Source organism: Ursus arctos, unplaced genomic scaffold (genome assembly GCF_023065955.2).
Source record: "Ursus arctos isolate Adak ecotype North America unplaced genomic scaffold, UrsArc2.0 scaffold_33, whole genome shotgun sequence".
NCBI classification, from domain to species: domain Eukaryota; kingdom Metazoa; phylum Chordata; class Mammalia; order Carnivora; family Ursidae; genus Ursus; species Ursus arctos.
The window spans coordinates 22423912-22448637 of NW_026623019.1; the positions used below are offsets into that span (position 1 = coordinate 22423912).

The 24726-nt window shown below is 37.5% G+C and overlaps 1 protein-coding gene and 1 long non-coding RNA gene across 6 annotated transcripts in view; one reads left to right on the forward strand and one right to left on the reverse strand.

The window, feature by feature from the left end:
* Window positions 1–217: 217 nt before the first annotated feature.
* Window positions 218–24726, reverse strand: part of UBQLN1 (ubiquilin 1) — a 49759-nt gene continuing 25250 nt past the window's right edge. The window contains exons 2-11 of one of the 5 annotated variants that reach the window (XM_026518782.4): window positions 23823–23974; window positions 20874–20989; window positions 16181–16443; window positions 15562–15720; window positions 15149–15383; window positions 9931–10073; window positions 6960–7043; window positions 5614–5729; window positions 5193–5361; window positions 218–1536 (exon numbers count right to left, since the gene is read on the reverse strand). In XM_026518782.4, coding sequence (XP_026374567.1) covers window positions 1474–1536; window positions 5193–5361; window positions 5614–5729; window positions 6960–7043; window positions 9931–10073; window positions 15149–15383; window positions 15562–15720; window positions 16181–16443; window positions 20874–20989; window positions 23823–23974 — 1500 coding nt within the window. In that variant the 3' untranslated portion in view covers window positions 218–1473. Of the gene's footprint in view, window positions 1537–1562; window positions 5362–5613; window positions 5730–6959; window positions 7044–9930; window positions 10074–15148; window positions 15384–15561; window positions 15721–16180; window positions 16444–20873; window positions 20990–23822; window positions 23975–24726 lie in introns of those variants that run through there. The other 4 variants (XM_026518780.4, XM_048218249.2, XM_026518781.4 and 1 more) reach the window with 4 other exon arrangements.
* On the forward strand, window positions 10776–13871 carry LOC130542374 (uncharacterized). Its single transcript, XR_008956913.1, has 2 exons — window positions 10776–12517; window positions 12864–13871. It is a non-coding gene; the product is annotated as an uncharacterized LOC130542374 (long non-coding RNA).

A 24726-nucleotide genomic window follows, 5' to 3' on the forward strand; every position in this document is an offset into this window, starting at 1 on the left:
CCACTTAACTTTTCACCACAGCTCTCTGTTACTACCTAACCAGGCTATGTGTCTGTTTTGTTTATTATTGTCTCCCTAAATTCTACCACGTAAACCCCATATGGACATGTTTTATTTACTGCTATACTTTGAACAACTAGAAAAGAACCATCTGTTCAGTGTTAACTTTCTGAGGCAATGGCTGCCTCGGGTCCATGAGAGAAATGATACAAAGAAGTCAAGGAAGAATATTTAATGTTACTTAAATTAACTACCAAGAAAATTTCAGAGCAGAAAAAAACAAAACCCAAAACATTCAAACCAACCAACCCCAAACCCAGAGCTGTAAGGCGGCTGAGAGGGCCAGGGGCAGCAGCTGACAGTAACGGCTAAGGAGTTCAGAGTAAATGAGTCACTGGTTGGCAAACTTTAGGAGGACTTCAGAACTGAGCCCAGCAGGAACGGCCGGCCTTCTGTAAACCTAGGCCGACAAATGCAATTTCAGAGACAAGAGGACCATGTGCACGACCAGAGAGGTGGAGGCTTGCTGAGGGCAGTCTTCCCCAGGTCTGTTCATACAGCATTACCCTGAGGAACGGCTCTGAAAAGGATGGTGAACGTAGGAGAAGCCTGGATTAGACAACTTTAAACAGATTTCGTTAATGCAGGGCTTCTCGGTTAACATGTTTAATGTCAACCTCTGAGAGAGAAAGTAGAGTATGCAGTATTTCCCGGCCTTAATCACGCAATCTTTTGTTTTGCACAAGCACACAGACATGCAGCCAACCGTAACCTCTGTGACTAATGTGACATTTTTACCCACCTCGTTTTGTTGTAATTTGCCTACGAAATTAACACAGTAATAATGTGTCCCCAAACGAAAGAGTCCCTTCATTAGTATATTTAAACCAAGTGTGCAACTCCTCTTCTGAACACACCCAGAAGCCAGCTGTCATTTAATAAGATCGTGCTTGATATTCACTACACATTGTTTAGTTATCACAAATCTTCCACTTGGGAAATAAAATCCTGAAATGTTATTTTCACCACTCCATTCTTGATTCAATTTGCAATAAATAACCCAATATGAGAACAATTTAAGCCTATAATATTTAAAGTGTCTTTTAATGCTTTTGAGAATTTTAAGTATTTTGAACTCCTAAAAAGATATTTAGATCTAAGATAAACATATCAGAACCAAATAACAACAACAAAATAGTACCACTACAGCAACTGGAAGGTACTCACGAGACCACCCAGTCCAGTGTGCTGAAAAGCCTCGCCAGCCCTGTTACAGCCAAGAAATTACCACAAGAAATTACTCACAGCCAAATAACAAGTTAGGTACCAAAAACTGCAAGCAGAGCTCAGGTCAGCTGACATCCCAGTTGGTTATCTTTTTAACACACAATACAGAGTACACACAGATTTTAATTGGGGAAACTTAAAAACTGATTAAGAATGATCTAAACATGTGATAAAATCTGGGCCAAATCAATTCCAGTGGTCTTCAAAGGACATGATGAGAGAGAGTAAACTGAAGACATCCTTTTCTTTCTACAAAAGAGTCAAGACAAACCAAGTGTAAAAGCTAGAGATTTATTGTTATTTTGTGATTAATAAATTGTCAAATTGGTTATGACACTATCCCACACTGTATACCACCATTCGCCTGTACAAAAGGTTTTGAACCAGACTGAGGCATAAGGCAGAGAGAGCAAAGACACATGAATATCATCCTTAACAACCTCCTCTAGTCATGCCTCCACCTTGACCATCACTCATGTTTTCCTCCTGGGGAAAGTGTCAGAACAGTGCACGGGCTGGTGGGCAACCTGGCCTCTTGACCTTTTTTAATAGCAAGCAACTTACGGAAGTAATGGAATTCAACTTGTATTTCCCTTGATTTTATTGGTCTGAACTCATTTTAGATTACTTTAACATTTTAATTTCCTGTAACTGTACATGAGAGAATATAACGACCTAAGAGAATACTGAACCAGAGTCAGCCAAATATATTACTGACCCCAAAGTTATGTTTTAATTGGTCCTAAAGGAATGTACCACACCCCAACAGTTTGAGAGTTAGGCAAACAGAACTTCTTTGGGGAGGGAAGAAAAAGGCTGCAGAACAGCCAAACGTACTCAACATTGTTAAAACGGCTCTTTGTTTTTCACCCCTGAATGATACCTCTTTACTACACTATATGCACAGAAATCCTAACAGAATCTTGGTTGCCAGTATTATTTAGGCTGGCCCAATCCAGGAGAGATCCCCCCCCACCCCCGCCCCCAGTTCCCCTTCTCTGAGGCTCTGAAAAGCACAATATTTAACTATTTCTTAATAGAACTACCAAAACACTTCAGAAACAAGTGGCTCACAAATCATTTTAAATTCATGTATTGCCTGTGCATGAGAAAACTGATAAACCCAAAAGATAGTTCTATTTTTATATGGCAATTAAAAATAACTGAAACATCAAGACACTTTCAGTGAAAGCAACATTTCAATTACAAACTGTAATGCCTGTTGAACTACCTATGGGAGAAGCTGAAAAGTCCTAGGCAAATGCACTTTTGGGTTATAGTACAGTGCTCCTTCAGTCTGCACAAAGATGAAGGTAACTTACAGTCAATCTGTGAATGTTGAGACAATGTTACATTATGTCGTCTGTACAATTAAACGTCCTTAGATAACCAGAATCAGCTTTTCTACTATATTTTCAACAAACCTGACTAACCGGCACTTTTGCTGAGAGATGTTTATCAAAGATGCTGTAAGATTCTACACAATTAGGAAATACTCAGCTTTAAAATATTTCCTTATCTTCACTTTTTTGGTTACAGGTGCTTTGCTCAGATAATCTATTGCAGTTTGTTTCGAGAAATGCAATCCCAACTGTGCATACTACACTGTATACAAATAAAGCAAAAACTGTCAGTAGTATAAATCTTACAGCATTTTGTTCGCAAAAATACATGCCAAAGTCACAATAAGCAATATTGTACCACAAATTATAGAGCGCAAATGATCTGCTTCTTTTTAATGCTTTTATTCTACATAAATTACTACCATAGGCTAATGTTTAAAAAGCAAATAAATTGGACAGATGCAGGACAAAAATCTGTTCACCCAACTATAAAAGGTGATGGTTTTTTTAAAAATTACAATAAATGCAGAAGTGTCTGATGCATGCAGTAGCCTTAAATGAAAAAGCATTGATTCCCACTGTTTAAAAAAAAAAAACAAAACAAAAAACACCGAGAAACCCACACATCTTACTGCACTCCACCTTAAAATGCATCATATTGGGTTTGTTTATAACAGCACAGAATTCCAAGAGTCAAAATGAAATAAAGCGGGTATTTTAAAGATTTAAGAGCCGTTATCAAAAATAAATTACATTTTTTCAAGATACAGAAATGCTGCTATGATGGCTGGGAGCCCAGTAACCTTTCAATAGCGGCATTGATATCGCCTCCTGTTGCTATTAGCGCTTGCAAGTTTGCTTCACGGTTCAAAAATCCCATTGCACTGAGCTGTTCCAGTTGTTGCTGAAATCTGACTTCTGGATTCTGTAGCTGTTAAAGGGGGAAAAAAAAAACACTAACCAAAATTCTAAGGAAAATCGGTCTCACACCTAGATAACCTCTAGAAAGTTTTAACCTCTTGTTACAAATACGCTGGTCTAAGCTATAAAAGCACTGGCCTCTCTGGAAACATAGTCAACATATTTAGAAGTTCATTAGCACTTAACTTTGTTATTTTAAATAATCTAATTTATACTTAATCTTGGTCAAATAGAACGCAAAACTCTGCTTTTAAAAAAAATTGCTTTGGGGGTGATCACTGGGTGGCTCAGTCGGTTAAGCATCTGGTCATGACGTCAGGGTCATGATATCAAGCCCAGAGTCGCAGCGGGGAGTCTGCTTGGGATTCTCTCTCCCCATCTCCCTCTGCCCCTCCCTCTGCTTGCCCACGCACTCTCTCTCTCTCTCAAAAATAAATAAACAAAATCTTTGGAAAAAATAGCTTCATAAACCTCATCCGTTACATGTTAGATATATTTAAGAAACTGATGAAAATGCAGGAAACTTAAAAGTCTATATGCAAATAGTTCAGAACTAATGATTTATTTCGTAGTTATTGACCAACTAGGTAAATATAAAAGCCAGTGTTCTCATGTACAAAATTCTAAAGTTCAAATGAGGCTCAGAATGTGCATTCAATTTCTGCGCTGGCCAGTCAAGTCTTCAGGAGAGTTCCAGTTCTAGGCCCACAGAATATACTCCTGACAATTCAGCTGCATCAAATCTTTCTCCAGAAATGAAGTTAAGACAAAAATACATACATAATCAATCAATCCTGGCCAATCTGATAATGAGGCCTGCAGATTGTTCAACTTAGGTAACAATTCTGTCAAATACCTAAAATCTTCTTTTCTTATTAATTCCATGAATATTATTAATTCCATGAATATTATACTGAGCCAGAAGCTATGATAGTATTGGGAATACAAATACTTGTACAGGATAAAACCCCGCCCTATTTATTATATTTAATAAGGCTTAAAGTCAGAAAGTATGCTCATTTTTTGCCATGCAGAATTACAGGGGCAATCTACCATAACAGGTTTGACTGGCTATCATCTTCGTACAATGGCAGATTCTTAGTAAAGCTAATAAATGTTTCCAGATGTAAGAACATTATTAGAAGTCCACATTTTTAAGCCATATTTGTGAGGTTTATATATGTAACACAAGTTACCACAGGAAGTAGTAATGGGCAGGGAGAGAGGATTTTTTTTAAGTCAAAATACAAGGACTAGACAGAACCGTAGTTGTAGTTGTTCAGGAGGTATTTGGGATAATCAAGTTTCTATTCCTCCTTGACAAACCTTTATAAAACACAACATATTGCAAATAATTTCTAAAGAGGGACTCTAAAAGACGCATTTTTAAAGGCAACTTCCAAATAAGGCAAAGTTGTAGCATTTCTTCCCTACAACTGTTTCTTTCAGTGTCTAATAGTACACCAAAGTCAACAATTTTTGTAATGCCTGTTTTATAAGATTGTGCTTTTCATTATACTCTAAACCCTGAAGGATTGCCTCTTTCTTTTCTTCCTTTCCCTCTTTCTTTTTTCGGTTGTTTGTGGAAATTTCTGAATTTCCAACAAGGAACACAAAATGTGAGCAGACAAGAATCTTTACCTGAGGATTTACTCCAGCCAGAGCCTGCAGCATCTGCTGGATAAACTGCTGGTGTCCCGGCTCAGTGGTGCCCGGCGTGGGACTCGAGTTGTCACTAGGTGTGGCATTAGAACCGTTGCTTCCTGAAGAGCCTCCAGTGCTTCCTAATGCCCCCAGGCCAGGAGTAAACCTAGGGAAGCACAAATTGGTAATAAACCTAAGCTCCTGCAATAGGAGGCCAGGCCAGGCCTCTGATGGTAAGTCAGTTACATTTTAACATAGTATTAGCTGTTATCTTCTTAAAATGAACATTTTTAACTTTGAAAACTCGGTCTTGAAAACAATCTCAACAAAAATAGGCAGAATGATATTTAAGTATGAAATGCTCAGAAAGAAGTAGTAACCACTATGCACTTTCATAGTCGTCCCCAAATAAGCCTACCCTGGGATGAGGCCAGGGGCTTCCGTTGCTAATGTCTGCAAACCCTGCTGAATCTGTAACAGGGCCTGCATTGCTCTAGGATTTGACATTGCCGATAACGTATCAGGATTCTGCATCTAAGGAAGAAAGAAAACAGGTGGTTAACAAGGGAATTAAAATCAGTGAACGTAAAATTTAAATGTTTCTTTGCTATGTTTCTCGAGAAAATCTAAAACCTTACTCCCAGACACTGGTAGTCCAGAATTTCTTTCCCCGGATAAACACAAGCACCTCCTCGACAGCAAACCCAGTGTGCAAATTGTTAACCGACCTCCTCCCAAGTCCATCATGAAAGCCATTTTTCATAACGAAAGACAATCAGGAGCTACTGTGGAAGCCATAATTGTTCCCGTTCTCCAACAGAAGATAGAAGTGTTATGCCTAAGAGACAACCTCCACCTGCACAATTTATGTAACATGGTAACATATGGTAAAAGTCACATATTCCTCCCGACCGAGCGTTATCTGTTGCCGATTAAACAATTTTATCAGTAAGATACACTCTAAAACAATAGTTCCAAATTTGAAGTTAATACGTGTGTCCTGAGTTCAGTTTCACTACTTCCAAATATACACCACCTGACTGACCAAAAAAGATATGCTAACATTAACATCATTACAATAGGATCAAGGACAATAACTAACCTTGGATAATGGTTTACAGGCCCAGGAATCATTTGTATAATATTTAAAAGCCCTAGAACTACCAGTTTCAGAACACCAAGACTGACTCCTCTTTTGTCTTTTTAAATAATAAAATACCATTCCAATCTCAAGTATTTTTTTAATAATAAAACCTTCCTTGTAGGACAACACTGACAATTTTAATCATTACTAATTCCGAGTTTGAGGAAATGAGATCTACCCCTCAAAAAAGAGACATTCCATTAATTTGTAGGAATTACAACATTACAAAGAAACCGAACCTGTAAAATAGAACAGGGTAGGTCCTTCCTATTACTCGAGATTAGTTAAACCATAAAGCATAACATGACACAATGAAGCACTTCGAAGTTAGTAAAGTGAAAGGAAATGGTTTATGGTATTAACGAAGCATTCAAAATCCTAAATCCTCAAAAGCAAAAACAAAATGGTCCTTTCCTCAGAAAGTTTAAGAAATATAAGCAAAAGGTCAGCAGTGAAATGGGGCTCAGTTAAGATCAAGCTGAATTCTCTGCGAATTGACAGCATAATCAAACTAACTTCTATAGTTTGCTATCAGCCAGAGAAGAGCAAGGAAAATGTTTATCATCAAACTTTTTCAAGCAAATCATTACCGAAGATAGCTAGCATCTTTTCTTACTCACTTGTTGGAGAAAAGTTGGGAGCTGTTGTCTCATTTGTTCTTGAAGCTGAGGATTTCCAGCAAATAGGGGATTATTCAGCATCATCTATGGGGCAAGTGTTCAAACAATTTTAACTGGAAATATCTGAAACAAGTAATGTACCTTGTTTAATAGTCTATCTTCCCCCAAGTGCCTAACCTGGCACTTATAGGGAGGAAGATAGAACATGAATCAAGAAGGAGAAGGGAAGATACTGTCCCCAAGAGGGATCTCCAGAAAAAAAAAAAAACCTAAAACTAAAAACGAGGCATCTTCTCTCTCAATGAGAATGGTGATTATGATAATGACATGCAATATCCTAAAAAATAAAAACAATCATTTTCTTAGGATTTTCCTTGAGCAAAGGTGAATATTTGCCCTTAAAAGAAAAATGGGGGTAACGGGCATTCAGGAGGATACATGTGCTACTACACTGACAGAATAAACATAAGCCTCAATATGTGAAATGATACATGGCTTGCTCAGACACCTCAGCACACAAGTGGCAAGCACAGAGAAAAATCCAGATCTGGAACCACTATATCTATCTACCTGCCTACTGCAAAACAGCAAGTATTAGGTCCAGAAAAATAACACTGCAGAACAGCAACCACCGTGCCAGAGAAATGGAGCTGCTAGGTGAAAATCAGCCCAGGACTAGCAACAACACATCTCTGGGGCAAGTATTAAAATGTGTTAAGACCTGAAACATGTAAATCCATTTGAGAACACCAAGATTAGCCTCTGGATTTCACCTCACTAGCACCAGAGATGAGAAAAGTGGCATGCCTCCTAACGTTCACACAGGTGTTAAGAATTAAAGTCAGGGTCCATATTAACGTTAATACCTGAAAATAAGATTATGATACACTATCAACATAACCAGAAACTAATGTTCACAGCTTTGAAAAAGACGAAAGTTTCACTTTCCCCACAAGGAGTGAAAAGTCAACTGACAATGATTTACTCATCACCTATTTACCAGTCCAAAGTCTGGAGGGTAAAGTAAAATGATCCTTGCCCTTGAGTAGTTAACCATATTGGAGAGCACTTAATTATATGTACACACTAGAAGTAGAAAGAATTCTACTTTCTCTCCTTTGTCTATTGTTACAAAGTGGATTATGTAGTTAATTTCAACAAAATAACAAAGTAGGAGGAAGTCAGTGTTTTATGGATATACAAGAAGTTTCAAAGTGAACAATAAATTCACAGTAAATAAAATAATACCAACTTGAGATCAACAAACCCGCTTCTTTATTGGCTCCAGTAAATACTTTTTATTATGAACAGATTAATAAAGTTACCACATTTATCTTTCAGGATTCATGTCATTTGAGACAGCATGGCATCTTAAACTGATTCATTCTTTCTCAGAAAAGCATTATCTCACTTAAGATATTTCTCCTAACTTACGTGACTATGCAACAATACAGTTCATATACTCAGACTTTTTTGAATATCTAAAAATCAAAATCAGAATAGAGAAACTACAGACTTTAATTTGCTAATAATCAGAATACACTGTAAACATTTCTACTGTCTACACTAAGACACCCATATCTAGCCTTCTTTGTTAACATTCTGCTTTAGAGCGAAAACACAACGTATCAAAATGCTCAAGTCACTTTGTAATGTTGCTACTTCAATAAATGGCTGGGAATGTGCTTATTAAAGTCAAAAGTTTTAAATGAGATGCACATTCAGTGCTAATTAATCAAACAGACATTTAAAAGCATACAAATATGATCACTCAACATACTTTTTTTCCACATTTATTTTAGACAAAAGTGCTATGATCACAGTAAGTTCACCATTTAATACTAATAATGACTCAGGTAATTTTTATGTGAATAGAACATGACTATACAAAAATTCACCTAAAAACTTGTTCTTTCTTTCCAATTCCACAAATACTAAGAGGGCAGAAGTTATTGCTGAGGATTATAATGCAAAGATATCTGCTATATAACTTGAATCAATATGGTTCCAAACTTTAGAAAAATAAAAACCATTTTGTTTGACATAATGAAGAAAGAAAAGTGATTAACTTTAAAAGCCTTTAGAATTTTGGAATGAGAATACACTATAAAGGAAAATATTTATAATCCCTAACACTTTACAGAAGTCATTTTTAATACCCAGCAAATATGAACTATAACAGATGATCAAGGTTATTTAATACTCCCCAAGGTTTTTCAAGCCCAGTTGTTCTTAACCTAGGGGCACATCAGAATCACCCAGGGAACTTCAGAGATAGGGGAAATGCAACGTAATTACACCAAAATCTCTCAGGATGGAGAGATTTTTTTTAACTTTAAAGCTCCCAAAGGGATCCCAAATGTTCAGCCAGGGTTGAGATCCACTAACTCCCTTAGTTAGGGTCTCTTCAAAACAAGTTAGAAAAAGAATAAATTAATAAAATACCATTATACTAACTTTGGTGGGGGGGAGATCTATAATGGAAAGAATGAGAACACTGTTCCCACAAGATCTCCCTCTGCCTTTAAGAAATGATTTCAGGCTATTTTATAACTGCTATTTTGAACATGACTATTACTCAAAATCTATGTGATCTAATAAATAGAAGTATTCCAAGAAATGTATTAACACTGTATTTAATCACTTCCAAGATTAACATTTCACTAAAGAATGTATCTTCCAAAGGGAGAGTAATCCAAAACTTTGTATTCATTTCTAAATCAACATATGTAGATACAAAGTAAACCTACACTTCTTTCTAGCCAATAAATAGCAGAGATGAAACTGTTTTAATTATATAGGAAGAATTAGTTTACTGCAAAGAAACAAAGTGTCCAAAATATTGGCGATGTAGTTTACCGACTTTCTAGCAGGTAACACAACACAACCCAAATATGCCAAAATCACAATTATCTGATTAGGCTGTTTCAATTCACACTGCACAGTCCTTTTTAATAAATTACAAACTCACCTGTGCAGCAAGGTCAGGGTTCTGACTTAGTGACTGCATCATGCTTCTCATGTAGGGGGCAGACAACATGTTTTGCATAAGTTGTGGGTTTTCAGTTATTTGTTGCAACAAGCTCTGCATTCCTGGTGTGTTGAACATACTAGCTGAAAGTTTGTTAAAAAAAAAAAAAAAGACACTGTATCAAGGAAAAGACAAAAGTAAAAGCTTCGAAATACAATATATACCACATGTCATTTTCAGAACTGCAGATGAGCATACATATTACTAATCAACTGAACCAAGAAAGAATTTTAAAACTAAGATCTCCAAAACTGCACACTCAACATATACCAGTAAAGGAGGGCTTACGATGTTGAACATTCTGGTTACACTTGCAATAAAACCATATCTAATGGAAAGGCTAGGTTCTGAAGTCAATTTGAGAAGCAAAAATTAGATACAGTCAAAATTACTATTGAAAAATCCCATATATAGAGTAAGTCTGGGCCAACGTTTCTTCTAGGACTGTTTAATTAGAACAATCACGTCCAGCATTTGCTATGCTCATGCTTGAAGTAAGCGCTCATACCCAGGAAACCACAGATGCAGCCTCCATCCCATTCAGTACTGACACTCACTCAGCAAAATAGCAGGCACATTTAACATTTCAGAGCAGAGACTAAGAACAGTGACAAGGACCGGATTACCTGGTTCAAATCTAATCTAACTAAACTTGGGCAAGTTATTTGGCCTCTTCATACTTCCAGTTTCCCCATCTGTCAAATGGAATAAATAGTATCTACTGCACAGGGCAGCTTGTGACAAATTAATGTACAACTATGCTTGTCACTTTTTTTTTTTTTTTTTTTTTTTTTTTTTTTTTTTTTTTGCTGAGAGCTATAGCTAATCGAATTCAACTTTCTTTGAAAACTAATTTGCTCAACACATAACCAGATTTTCACTTGCTGACTAGATATACTCAACTTCAAATATATTCTCAAACTCATTATACGCAAACTTTAACTCATTAGTTTTTTCATTTCCCTTCTGCTCTCATTCCATCCAGTGTTAATTTTATCAGGCTTAAAACATCTGACACTTCCCATTAATCCTTCTAGTTTATTTTAATTCTGCTGGGGGTTTTGGGATAAGCATTCTTTTTTTCCCTATTTTCTCAAGTTGTTTCAATTAGGTTACTTTCCACATCCTAGAGTCTAAGAATATTCTAACACAAGTGTTGACAAACATAGCCTACAGAGCAAATATGGCCCACGACCTGTTTTCGTACAACTCACAAGCTGAAAATGGTTTTACAGTTTTGAATGGTTAAAGAAACAAAAATATTTTGTGAAATTTGAAAACTATATGCAATTCAAACTTCAGTGTCCATAAACAACATTTTCTTGGAATACAGTCATGCTCAGGCGTTCGTGGTCTACGACTGCTTGTGTACCACAAAAGCCAAGCGGTTCCAACGGAGGCTGTGCACGGCCCTATCCTACCGCTACAGACCCAGACCGCTGCTCAGCGTGCCATACGTTACGTGTGGTGCTGTAGCATGTTGTTATTTTATTTCTTTTTTTTAAACTACCAGTACATACCAATCACATAAGAACAAGAAGAAAAAGGGAAAGTTGGACTATAAATATGGTGCATTTAAGGCACAACGGAGCATGGATTACTTTATCAAATAAGATGGTAAAGCACTGTATTTTTATGCAATGACAAGGAGGGAATACAATATACTTCAACATTGCTAGACTAAGCACTGATCACAGTATTCCCAACTCACAGGCAAGCAACAGTCAGGAAAACACAAAATTTAAAATGCAGCCATGTCATCACAGCCAGATTTCTTTACAAAAATAAAAAAATGAAAATAAGGCTACAACCAGTTAAGTTTCCAAGTGGCTCATTTGTTAGCCAAAAAGAAAAGTATATACTAGTGGTGATTAATTGGCATGCTTAATGAAATCTTGATTGCGGCAGCCAAATATAAATGTGTCCAGAGAAAATAAACACGTTTAAGCCTATTAGCCTTTCAAGGAGAATGGTTTCTCAAGAGTTAAGAACACTGGGCTCCCAGAATTAATATTCAATTAAAAAACAATGCAAATTATTCTGAGTGGTATTCCTTTGTTTTTAGTGAGTTGACAGATGTTACTGCTCAGTTCTTGTTTGAGAAGTCAATGCCAAGTTTAAAGTTACTGAAAAATTAAGCCTTTATAAACAGTCTGCATAGAACTACAAGCAAAACTACTGTTTCAAAGTCGAGAAAATACGATTTTGATGCAACCTGAAATAGAATCAGCTAAGATGTGCGTATCTGAAGATGAAAACGTATGTGGAGGACTAGAAGGATTACTTAGACAAACACAGAAAGCTTATAAAAAAATATAACGTATTTAAAAACTATGGTTATTCATTGTCTTATTCATTAGCAGGTACTCTGGAAAATATTTTGAACTGTCATGTTATTCAACCGTAGAAGTATCAATGGTGAACACCATTTCACTCTTGTAAACTTCGTCAGTCAATTCCAAGAATTTTTGTCAGAAATATCCTGACTTGTCCAACCACACAGAAGCAGTGTGATGGCTTAGCAGAGGTAAAGTTTTTGTTTTGTAAGAGGTAAAGTTTAACTTCAAATTTTATTTTAGCTAAAGGCTAAGACTGAAATTCTGAACCACTTAACCACCACTACCAAATACCCAAATGACTTTGGAAATTACCTTTTGCTAGAGACTTGGTAATGTTTCCCAATGAATTCTACCCATAATTATAAGGCAAACAGCATGCAAACATGTGAAACTCATACTGTGGTAACGTGATTTTGACAATGACAGAAATCGTTTAAATGACAACATCAAGGTGCTTTATACATTCTCTTGCTGTCAAAAGTTAAAACAAGATTCTCCACTCCCATAAATTTACAGGGTTTTTTTTTTTTTTAGTTCACACTGCTGTTTCAGCACCATGTTTTGGACCTCAATACGAGTGTAAAGAAAATTTCCACGTTTCAAAAGTCACTTAACTGTGTAAGTGAGGTCCTACCACCTAACCTTCAATTGGAAGTGATCAATCTGCAATGACATGTTAGAAGCAAAGAAGAATCTAACAGAATCCTATAAATGCTTCCAACTGGTGATAAGGTTATTAAAATCATATACTTTTGGAATGAGTACATATTTAAGTAAAATCTCATTACATATCACACGAATAGATGAACAATTTGATTTTGACAACAGGAAACACTGTGAATATCAATTAGGCAAATGTCATCCCTAAAAAAGAAATCCTATCATTAGTAGGTACATATGAAAAAGTATTACACTCTATTATATTTTTACTTATTGTAATGTGTTTTCTCTCATAATATTCTCGCTTTGCTCTTGACATGCAAGGCCTAAGCATTACCCGTCCCCTTCCAGGAAAAATTTGTTGACTTCTGCTCTAGATTTCCTCACAACTAGAGTAAGTGCTTACAGGGCAAAAGAAGAGTCAAGGGTTTTATCTTTACAAGTACATGTGTGTATGTATGTGTGTATGTAACTGTGAACAGTTGAGTAAAAATCACAATAGTGTACAGCATGCTAACAAATTGTTAGGCCAGCAGAATCCATTCCCTTTTGCTGTTTTTGTTCTCCTTTGATGTAAACAATAACACGATATCTTAAAGTATCAAGCCATTAAGTAAAAAAATCCGAATAAAAAGTCACAAAACTGATTTTCTGACAAAAGCTGTTACTGTAGATAACCATGTTATAGTTAAAAAAAAAACAAACAATTCACCTATCAGGAGATCTGATTAAATCTTTGTTCTGTCTGCTCTAAGATCTTTGAAATGTAAATAAAGTATCTCTTTCAAAAGACAGTTTAAGAATCAAATAAGCAGTAAGTAAAATACAGAACGGATAATTTTTCCCCTAATTTAAAAATGGTATTACTTCGGATGTGAACTAGACCACTACGGTGCTCATCTGGGAATATATACAAACACTGAATCATTACATTGTACACCTGAAACTAACACTATGTCAAATGTAGTTCAATTATTTAAAATGGCAATACTTCAATTTTTATAAAATCTTTATTATACTCAAAAACTTCATCATGCCCACTATAGTCTATAAAGAATATATACTACAGTGACCACCAATGACTTCCCATTATGACTTCTCTCAGTAATGACCTTTTTAAAAATTCCTCATCCAGCACCTCACCTTTCCACTTCCTCTGCCAAACACCAGCCATCTTTTTTTTTTTTTTTAAGATTTTATTTATTTATTCGACAGAGATAGAGACAGCCAGCGAGAGAGGGAACACAAGCAGGGGGAGTGGGAGAGGAAGAAGCAGGCTCATAGCGGAAGAGCCTGATGTGGGGCTCGATCCCATAACGCCGGGATCACACCCTGAGCCGAAGGCAGGCGCTTAACCGCTGTGCCACCCAGGTGCCCCAACACCAGCCATCTCTTAAAGCATATCCAGTCCTTCTCACCTTAGGGAAGTGGTCCCATGCTTTCATTTCTTCTCAATTCCATGCCAAGCACTAGAACTAACATCATCACTCTAGCTACAGATTTTAGACCTAATTCTTAGCATCTGAATAGCTGACAAAAGGACTTCCATTTATTGAGTCTAGTCTACAGAGAAATGATCAAAAGTAAATTCCAGAATCTCCAGCAGCTTTATACAAACCTAGATCTTAAAGCCACTGTAGAAAGTCTGATCCATGAGGTCTGAGGTTAGGACCTAGGAATCTGATTTTTAACAAACCTGGCAGGTACTCTGATACAGCTCATTCAGCCCTGCTCTCAAGACTGGAGTTTGAGAATCCACTGATCTAGAATAGAAACTAGACTAAAGCCAAGAAACACATGCTCCAGAAGGAAGTCCACAGGTAACTGTACTCTCTCTGCACTTCAGTTTTCCTAGTATTGAAATGAGATGACCACCCACTTGTCCATAAGATGGGTTTTGGGAGAAGTGGGTGGTCATCTCATCAGTAACCCTTTCCACTATAATGCACACAAGTGATTAATACTAATCACTACATATTTAAAACTTCTATTTAAAAACTTGCAACATGAAAAGATAATTCATAAAATTTACTTCTCTCTCTCACACACACACACACACACACACACACACGCACAAAGATTAACAGTATAAAAGTGTTTTCATTATTCAAATAAGTGAGGATAACGAAGAAAAACAGTGTGAGTTGTAATGAGCCTACCTCCTACTCCAGGCCCCAAATTGGGCGCAGATGAGCTCTGCCCAGAAGTGCCACTGGCAGCACCACCACCAGTGCCCCCCACAGCGCTGGTGGTCCCACTGGAAGCTGATGAACTCTGGGAAGCCTGTGGAGCCCACGGATTGGGTAATGGATCCCTATTTTCCGTACGGGAAGGTTGACTACCTTCACCTGAGGATGTATTGCTCACTAGGGAAGCAAATGGATTACCACCAAACTGTAACAAAAGACACAAAAATCATAAAGAATAAGGTTTTGTTTTAAATAACAGATATGGAACTCTTTTTTAAATGAAAACTGTATTCCCCATATAAAGGTACCCTTCAATCACACACATACACGCGTCAAGACAGGAGCTACCCTCTGGCCTAAGCCTTAGGGGCCTGCACTATCACCTGTTCCTGTGCAGCACTCAGCATTGGTTCCTGAATATCCGTGTACATGCGCCGTAAAGCATTATATCCGCCTGGGATGCTTTCTAGGTTACTCAAGGCTCGGTCCTGGTTTCTCATCATTTCCTGCATCATTGCTGGATTCCTGGCAAGTTCCAATGTCTACGAAAAGATATCCATATAAAAAGGCACGGAAATACACACGAATTAATTTAGCTATTAACCACCACAGCTGATTAGTTCACAAGTTTTCTAACTATGAATTAGCAGTCTTCAATAATTAAATCGGAAACTTATTTTCAATAATTCCTGCTCAATGTCACCTCAATGTAACATTCAAGTAACACCAAGAAAGAAGCACTCTGTTGTGAATGAACGCCCATCTCTTAGATCGGATTCTTTTTGTTTCTTAAATGTGCAAACTAAATGATCTTTAAAATATAGCAGAAAATTCAAATTTCAAACAGTACAAATTAGTGTGTTGTTGAGTTTTCCTGAACAGATATCAGGATTTCTTTTTGTAGCCTAGCCATCTATAAAAGGCAAGCTCCTAAAGCATAGAAAATTAAGAACTAAGTATATAATTCTTTAGCTAAATGAGCTGAAAGAACTTTCCACATACTTGTCTCATAATATCTGGATTATTCAGCATATGACTAATTTCTGGGTTTCTCTGAATCAACTGCTGCATTTGTGGATTGGCCATAATTAACTGCCTCATCAGGTCAGGATTTGAGAGCATGCTCTGGACAAAGGGATTCTCCATAATCTGGACCATCATTTCAGGATTGGACATAAGTTGCCGCTGCATCTGGCTTTGTAGTTCAGAGAAGTTGGTAGTATTCAAACCCAAGCTACTCAGACCTGCAAGCCCTCCAAGGCCACCTAAGAAGATAAAGAAAAGACACATAAATGAAAGTCAGAAATTTTATCATTAACATGACTGTGCTGAAGTGTGAAAATGCAAAAATACTGACTCGATAGTCCCATTACGGAAAACCACTTTTTTTTTTTTTTTAAGATTTTATTTATTTGAGAGAGAGACAGAGCAGGAGAGAGAGAGAATGCACAGGCAGGGGGGAGGGGAAGAGGAAGAGGGAGAAGCAGGCTCCCCACTGAGCAGGGAGCCTGATGCAGGACTCGATCCCAGGACCCTGGGATCATGACCTGAGCTGAAGGCAGACACTTGATGGGCTGAGCCACCCAGGCGCCCTGGAAAACCATTTTAAAGCACACAGAATTCATATTACTTTTAAAAATACATATGTGATTTCTGTAATTAATATTAGCCAAAATTCCATTCATCTTGATATTTAAGTTTAAATAATAAAACCAACTAAAATATGTATTTCCTGGACACCTGGGTGGCTCAGTCAGTTAAGCATCTGCCTTTGGTGCAGGTCATGATCCCAGGGCCCTGGGATCGAGTCCCGAATCGGGCTCCTTGCTCAGTGAGGAGCCTGCTTCTCCCTCTGCCTGCTGCTCCTCCTGCTTGTGCTCTATCTCTGACAAATAAATAAATAAAATCTTTAAAAAAATATTTTTTAAATATGTGTTTCCGATGTGTGGCATAATGCAATATATTTTTGGTCTTCGTCCCAGATTCCTGGCACAGACCTCCTAAAAGCCTTAGAATTTCCAGAGTGAAGGAAGTGTCTTTTGTTCTACGTTACAAGCCCCTTTAGATCACACTTCATTTATGCCAATTAATTACTTAGTGTGGAGTACCTAGATAGCCTCAGGATGGGTGATCACCAAAAAGACCAAGTGGCAAAAGAGTGGGTACTTCTAGCCCTACCCACCAACCTCCAGGCGGAGGAAAAGAGAGCTATATTGGAGACTGAGCTCTGTAAAAACTCTTGGGCAATGAGATCCAGAAAACTTCCATGTTAGCAAACACTTCCAGGGCAGGGGAACTCTGCACTCTCCCACGCCCCCATTTCTTGCCCTATGCTTCTCTTCCATTTGTTTATTTCAAAAGTGTAACCTTTATAATAAACTGGTAAATGTAAGTAGTGTTTTCCTGAATTTTGTGAGCCGTTCTAGCAAATTATCAAACAGGGAGGGGACCTGTGGGGACCCCCCCCCAATTTATAGCCCACAGGTCAAAACACATGGTCCAGTATCTAGACTGGTATCTGAAGGAGAGGCAGTCTTGGGGACTGAAGGACACTTTTAAACCTATGGGATCGGACACCAACTCCAGGTAGGTACTGTCAGAACTGAACTGAGACACCCTAGAATACGCCCACTCAAAGAAGAGAGAAAAAATATGTACTGGACTATACTTCTAAATAATCTCTCTCCAGAAGACTAGTTTAAGTTCAGAAAGTAGAATTCACCTGTAAACTCTGGTTAGAACAGAGCTGCTGCCGATCAAGGAGAGAAAAGGCCAGGACATACAATGAAAACAGACGTCTTCTGGGAGGAATTAAGTCATGGAAAAACCTAACAGATCCAAGATGACTGAGTGATTATCATAAAATGTTAACTGTAAAAATTACATAACCAAATGCATTCATTCAAGAAGTAACAACAGGGAATAACTGCATAGAGAAGAGGTATGGAAAGAGATTTAGTGGGGAAGAAGCAGTAGTTTAAAGGGCAAGAGAAGCATTTTTGCATTTGTTTTCCTTATTTACTGAGCACTTTCTAATAGGCCGGGAACTATGCTACACACGTAGAGAATAACATGACAAGAAACAAGTACTAAATATAGAACTCAATTTAGTGGGAAAGACCGACATGGAAAATACAGAATAAGTACTCTAACAGAAACAGTCACAAGATACTATGGTCATAGATAGTACCTAAGTGGGATGGCTGCTTTCCATAAGATGACACTTAATGAGTATAGAGAATGAACAGGCTGGCAAGAAATGGGAAGGATTCGGAAGAAAGATGTAATACTAAACACAACAAACATTATACACAAAAAGCATAGAGATAAATACGACTATTGATGTGTTCCTGAAATCACAAAAAGTTCAGTCTGAATGGAAGGGCAGAGAGCAGTGCTCACCAAACATTCCACATGCAATCTTTTATTTCTTTTGCATTTGGACAGGCCCATGTGACTAGTTATGACCAAAGGACTGCAAGAAATGTTTCACTTCTGGCCAAAATACAGAAGGTCCAGCTTGAGACTCTTGGCTATATCTTCTCCCATGTCCCAAGTGGTGTAGTTACAAGTTGGAAGGATTCCATAAGCCTGAATCTCTGAGGACTGACCATGTAGATGGGGGCATCACTGAAGAATGAAGGAAAGCTTTGGAGCAAGAAATTAGGCTTTGTGGTTAAGCTACTGAGTTTGGTTATCTATTACCAAAAGATAGATAACCTAATAAAACTTGAGCTGTGTTAAGAAATGAGAATGGAGAGGCAGACAAAAGCTAAACCATAAAGTCTTGATAGATTTTAAGCAGAACAGTCACTTCAGATGTTCTTATTCTAATAACAGTGTGGAAATGACTCACAGTAAACATTACAGATTTTTAAAAGTTGAGGAACTGCATCAAGGAAGTAACAACAGAAGAGGTATGGAGAGACTGAGTGGGGAAGAGGTAGCAGTTTGAGGGGCAAGATTAGAGTCTCTGCACTTGTTTTCCTTTGCTTTCTGAGGAGACACACACACAGGCTAAAGTACTTAGAGAACATCAAGTAATATCAAAGAGGAGAGTTGAACACAAGACATGGAGTTCACAAGTGCTATGGGTTGAGCTACAGGTTTGAGAGTCACCAAGATACAGGAGGAAGATAATGTCACGACAAGAAGAAAGACAAGGAACTACTCTGGGGAACAATACCAATCAGAAGAAAGGAAACCCATAAATGAGACAGAAAAAAATAGTCAGAAAATTAACCAGGGAAAAACAATAAAAGGAGTTACAGGAAGAAAATTTCGAGGACAGACTAGTAAGCATTGAGAGAGACTGAATTAAAACAAAAATGTGTCCACTAAATTCAGCAAGCCAAGAGGTCAATGGTGACCTTACCGAATAAATTTTCAATGAAGTGATGGGGGAAAAAACAGAGCACAGCAAACTTAGTGAACGGGAAATACAGACAGAAAAAGGAAAATGCTCTTTCCAAAGACAGCTAAGAAGAGAAGCAAAGGAAAGGGGGGTGGTGGGATTCCATAGCTTTTATACATGGGACAGGCCTTCGCGAGAAGAGGCACCAAAAAGCAAACCTAATTATATAGGGTAAATGGAATAAATGATGAAGAAAAGCAAATGAGATAGGAGGGGATAGAAATGAGACTGGAAATGAAGGAAATGGAGAGATGTATGGCCTCAGACAAATTAACTAAAAGCTTGTCTGGGCTTCAATTTCTTTGCCTATAAAATGAGGGAAGAGGGAAGAGATCTACTTCGACAATACCTTCCATGACTCTGAACATTAAATCACTTCATTCTAATCTCTCTGGATTGTTCATGCCAGTAATTCTGCCATCTAAAACTTGCCAAAAGAGACACATTTACACTAGGATCATTCTAGAAAACAAGAGCAGCAAAAATGTGAAGGTTTAAAAAAAAAGAAAGAAAGAAAGAAAGAAAAGAAAATGTGAATCGCTGCCATGCCCTAAGAGGTTTCCAACATAGTTGGCACAGAACTAAATTACTAAAAAACTTTTTCTGGAAGGAAGGAAAGGTATGATCCTTGATATGTGAAAACTGTACATATTTTTTAAAATGTCTTTTCAAAGTACTATTATACCACTTAAGAACTGAAAGAAGCACACCGAACCATTTATCTACACCTAGTTCAGTGTCCGTTAGTTTCAGAATACTCTTACCCCAACAAAGCCTTCCACAGAACCTCAGCATAAAACTGATAGAAGAAAAGTGGTTTGGGCTGATGCAGGAGCTCCTAAGCCAATGGACTTGCTCCTAGGCCCCAGCCCTCCGCTATGTGTTCAAGACACTAATGAAGTCTGAGTCCTTCATTTTACGAATCAGAAAATTACATTCAGGGGGTTAACTTAGCTTATGAACAACAATTTCCTAATCTTCCTCAGATTCAATGATGTGGTAAGTCAGATCAGATACACACATGCTACATCTCTCTCATTATTTAAAAACAAAATAAGTGCCGCGAATTTATCACTTATTAAATGTAAATGTAAGCTGACCAAGCACATCTATATTCCCAACTACTTCATTAATACCTACAATTAAAGAAGTCAGTTACAGAAGTAATTGTTGTTGTTGTGGAAGTGATTTAATGTTTAAATCTATCATTTTATCCAAAACCACCCTGGGTGAAAAGGAGGTTTTTTTTCCTATCCCTGTAAAATAACTAAAGACACTTACCTAAACCAAAAGGGTTGCTGGTGGCAGAACCCGATGTGGAGTTAGTACTAGGAGCCGATGATGTGGTAACGTTGCTTCCACTGGTACTCGTTTGCTGAGCTGAATGATCCTGAGGCCTAGGAAAAATAACCATATCATGGTGTAAACAGAGAACTAATTATTTTTAAAAGAACCTCTGAAATTCCAGAATTCTCAGAAATCAAAGTGTAAGTTTTCAGACCAACTCAAATTGTCATAAGGTAAATACCCGGAGATAACTAAGCATTAAGAACATAAATATGAAGAAGCATAGCAAACCCCCATACAAGTTAAGCTATACTTCAACTGCCCCCCTCCATAAATATTTCATTACTTTCAATCACAATGATAATGTAAGACAATGGAGAGACAGGTCACCCCACAGAAGAGAAAACAATGACTAGTCACACCCACAAAGCCTGACTATTTAAGCAATTTTTTATTTACCCCCTTCTACGTTCTTGAGGATTGAGGGGGGAAGTTCTACTCAGCCTTTTGAAATTGTTAAAAGTAAAAAATTAAAAAAGTCACCAAAAGCAGGCTAAGAAATCAATACCAGTAATAACTTGTATTGTTTTAATTACTTAATATTATCTTTAGTTAAAAAAAAATAGAGACACTTTATTGGAAACCCCTTCCATCTGATACCAGTTAAGAGTTCTGAGTCTCACTCACTGCTTCTTTCTGTGATTCTAAGATGTGTATTTTTTTCATTATAACATTTCTGAAATCAAGATGTGTCTTACAATTGGTGACAACCAGGCATCAACTGTCATGCCTATGCATATGTATTCTGTAAGACTTCAAGTAAGTGATTATACCAGACACGCTGTGTTTAAGAGCACATAAAATATCTTCAGGAGGGGTGCCTGGGTGATTCAGTCAGTTAAGCATCTGCCTTCGGCTCAGGTCATGATCCCAGGGTCCTGGGATCAAGTCCTTCATCGGGCTCCCTGCTCAGCGGGGAGTCTGCTTCTGCCTCTCCCTCTGCGCCTCTTCCCCTGCCCCACTCATGTTCTCCCTTCTCTCTCTCTAATAAATAAATAAAATATATTTTTTAAATGTCTTCAGGAAGATTTCACCATTAATTGGTACTATAAAGTTACTGTGTATACAGAAAAGCATAGAAACAGAACAGAAGGAATGAATTTTGTATCAGGGAAGCAACTATTTGCCACTGGGGGAAAACCAGCATAAAACTTTGCAGAATGGGTGTCAGTGCCTTGGAAGAAACTCCTGGAGAAAACACTGTAGCAATCTTCTACAAGATGCCGCACCAAAAACTCAACAGTAGAGCTTCATCACATATGCAAAAACACGAATACTTATGATGAAGTCAAAACGTAGTTCAAAAGAATCACTCAATCGGGGCGCCTGCGTGGCACAGCGGTTAAGCGTCTGCCTTCGGCTCAGGGCGTGATCCCGGCGTTACAGGATCGAGCCCCACGTCAGGCTCTTCCTCTATGAGCCTGCTTCTTTGTCTCCCACTCCCCCTGCTTGTGTTCCCTCTCTCGCTGGCTGTCTCTATCTCTGTCGAATAAATAAATAAAATCTTTAAAAAAAAAAAAAAGAATCACTCAATGTCAAGTACTGTTAGGAAGACGTTAACCAATTTATTTCATGTATATTTTCTTTGTATGTATGCATACATACAAAAAGTTCTATGATAAAATACTACATCCAAAAAAGAAGTCTAAAGGAGGTATTCTACTAAATATAAAATAAAAATTTCAAGTGAAAAGAAAACAGTGTGGCAGTATTTTTTATTAGTGATACACAATATAAAGATGTCTCTTAAAAATTGATAATGAGGGGCACCTGGGTGGCTCAGTCAGTTAAGCATCTGCCTTCGGCTCAGGTCATGATCCCAGGGTTCTGGGATCGAGCCCTGCATCTGGCTCCCTGTTCAGTGGGGAACCTGCTTCTTCCTCTACCTCTGCCCCACACCACTTGTGCTCTCTCTCTCAAATAAATAAAATCTTTTAAAAAATTGATAATGAAATATGGCTACTCATTTGTGGTTTGCCAAGGAGATGAGATACCCTTGATCTTGTCCAAAAATCTCCCTAAAACAAAAAGCACAGCTAAAAACATATTAATTTGCTTATTCTATAATTCAAATAACTTAGAATTATGACTTAATTTAGAAATATGACTTAATCCTGATGAACTCCCTAAAATATCAAATGTGTAAGCGTCACCATTACTGAATCACATTTGTTTGTTTTTTAACTTATCAACAACAAATAAATGAATTTTAATACATGTAAATATTAATGGCAGAGAAAGCCATGTAAAACCAAGACTGGTTATTTATTTTTTTTTAGAGATTTTATTTATTTGAGAGAGCTAGAAAGAGAGCACGCATGAGCGCGCATCCAAGCACATATAGGGGAAGGGGCAAAGGGAGAGGGAGAAGCAGACTCCCCATTGAGCGAGGAAGCCCCACGGGGGTGGGGGTGGGGTGCTCAATCCCACAACCATGAGATCATGACCTGAGCAGAAGGCAGACACTTAACCAACTGAGCCACCCAAGCGCCCCAAGACTGGTTATTTTTTTTAAAAGAAATACAGTTGACTCTTGAACAACACAGGTTTGAACTACAAAGGTCCAATTATACTTGGATTTTTTTCAATAAAGACGGAACAGTACTACAAATGTATTTTCCTTATGATTTTCTTAGTAACATTTTTCTCTAGCTTATAGCATGAAAACAGTATCTAATACACATACAAAATATGTGTTAACCAACTCTTTACATTACCAGCAATCAACAGTAGGCTAGAGTAGTTAAGTTTTGGGGGAGTCAAAAGGTATACTCAGATTTTTGACTACATGGGGATTAGTGCCCCTAACACCTGAATTATTCAACAGTTAACTACATAAGCATTTATTCACAGTTTAAAGCTCTAGGTCTTCTAAAACCATACCTGTTTTGTGTTTTGATGACAAGGTGAACAGTAAGTCCATCATGAATTCCATGCTGACTCAAAGTATCTTGATCTTTTAAAATTTTTCCAGCAAATATCAACACAAGTTGGTCAGTATGTGATTTGAAACGTTTAGAGATTTCTTCCTTGAACTAAAGAAGATAACAATAAAATAATTATTACAGGTGTTGCATAACACCACCTGGTTTCTACTAGTACTTCAAAAAGGCCCCTACTACAGATATTGCAACAATTCAAACAATATAAAGATACATCTTTTCTTTTTCAGCATCTTAAACATAGTGGGAAATGAGTATTCACATTTCACTCATCTCCAACACTAAGATTTTATTATAAGTACACATGTCCTATATTCAACTTTCTGCTAAGGCCTGACAACTCACTTCTTCCCAATATCCTTGTTCTTTTTGTATCAATGGTGCTAAAAGCCACACACAGCTGTTACCAAGTTTACAATAATCTATGCCTCAGCTTTCCATCTCCAGCCCTGCTCCATTCTAGATAATACATATGCAGCCAAGCTCCTATTCTCGGCCTATTACACTTACTTTCCTCCCCACCTTTTTCATTCAACATTCATTAACAAGAAGTACTAGGCAGGAAGCACGAGGGCAACTAAAGAAAGCTTTCCAATGAAAACTAAAGAAAGATTAGGAAGTAGCCAAGAAAACCTGAAGAAAGACTTTCCAGGGACAAGAATAACATGCAAAAACAGAAAAGATCTTCATACTATAAACAAACAAACAAAAAGCCTTATTTATTCTATGTCAGATCAGTGTTTTATCATCTTTATCACAATCATCTGTAGGCTTAGGCTTTGCTCCACCCTCCAAATCAGGAAATTTCAGAGTCGACCAAAGAATCTACATTAACAGACTACCTC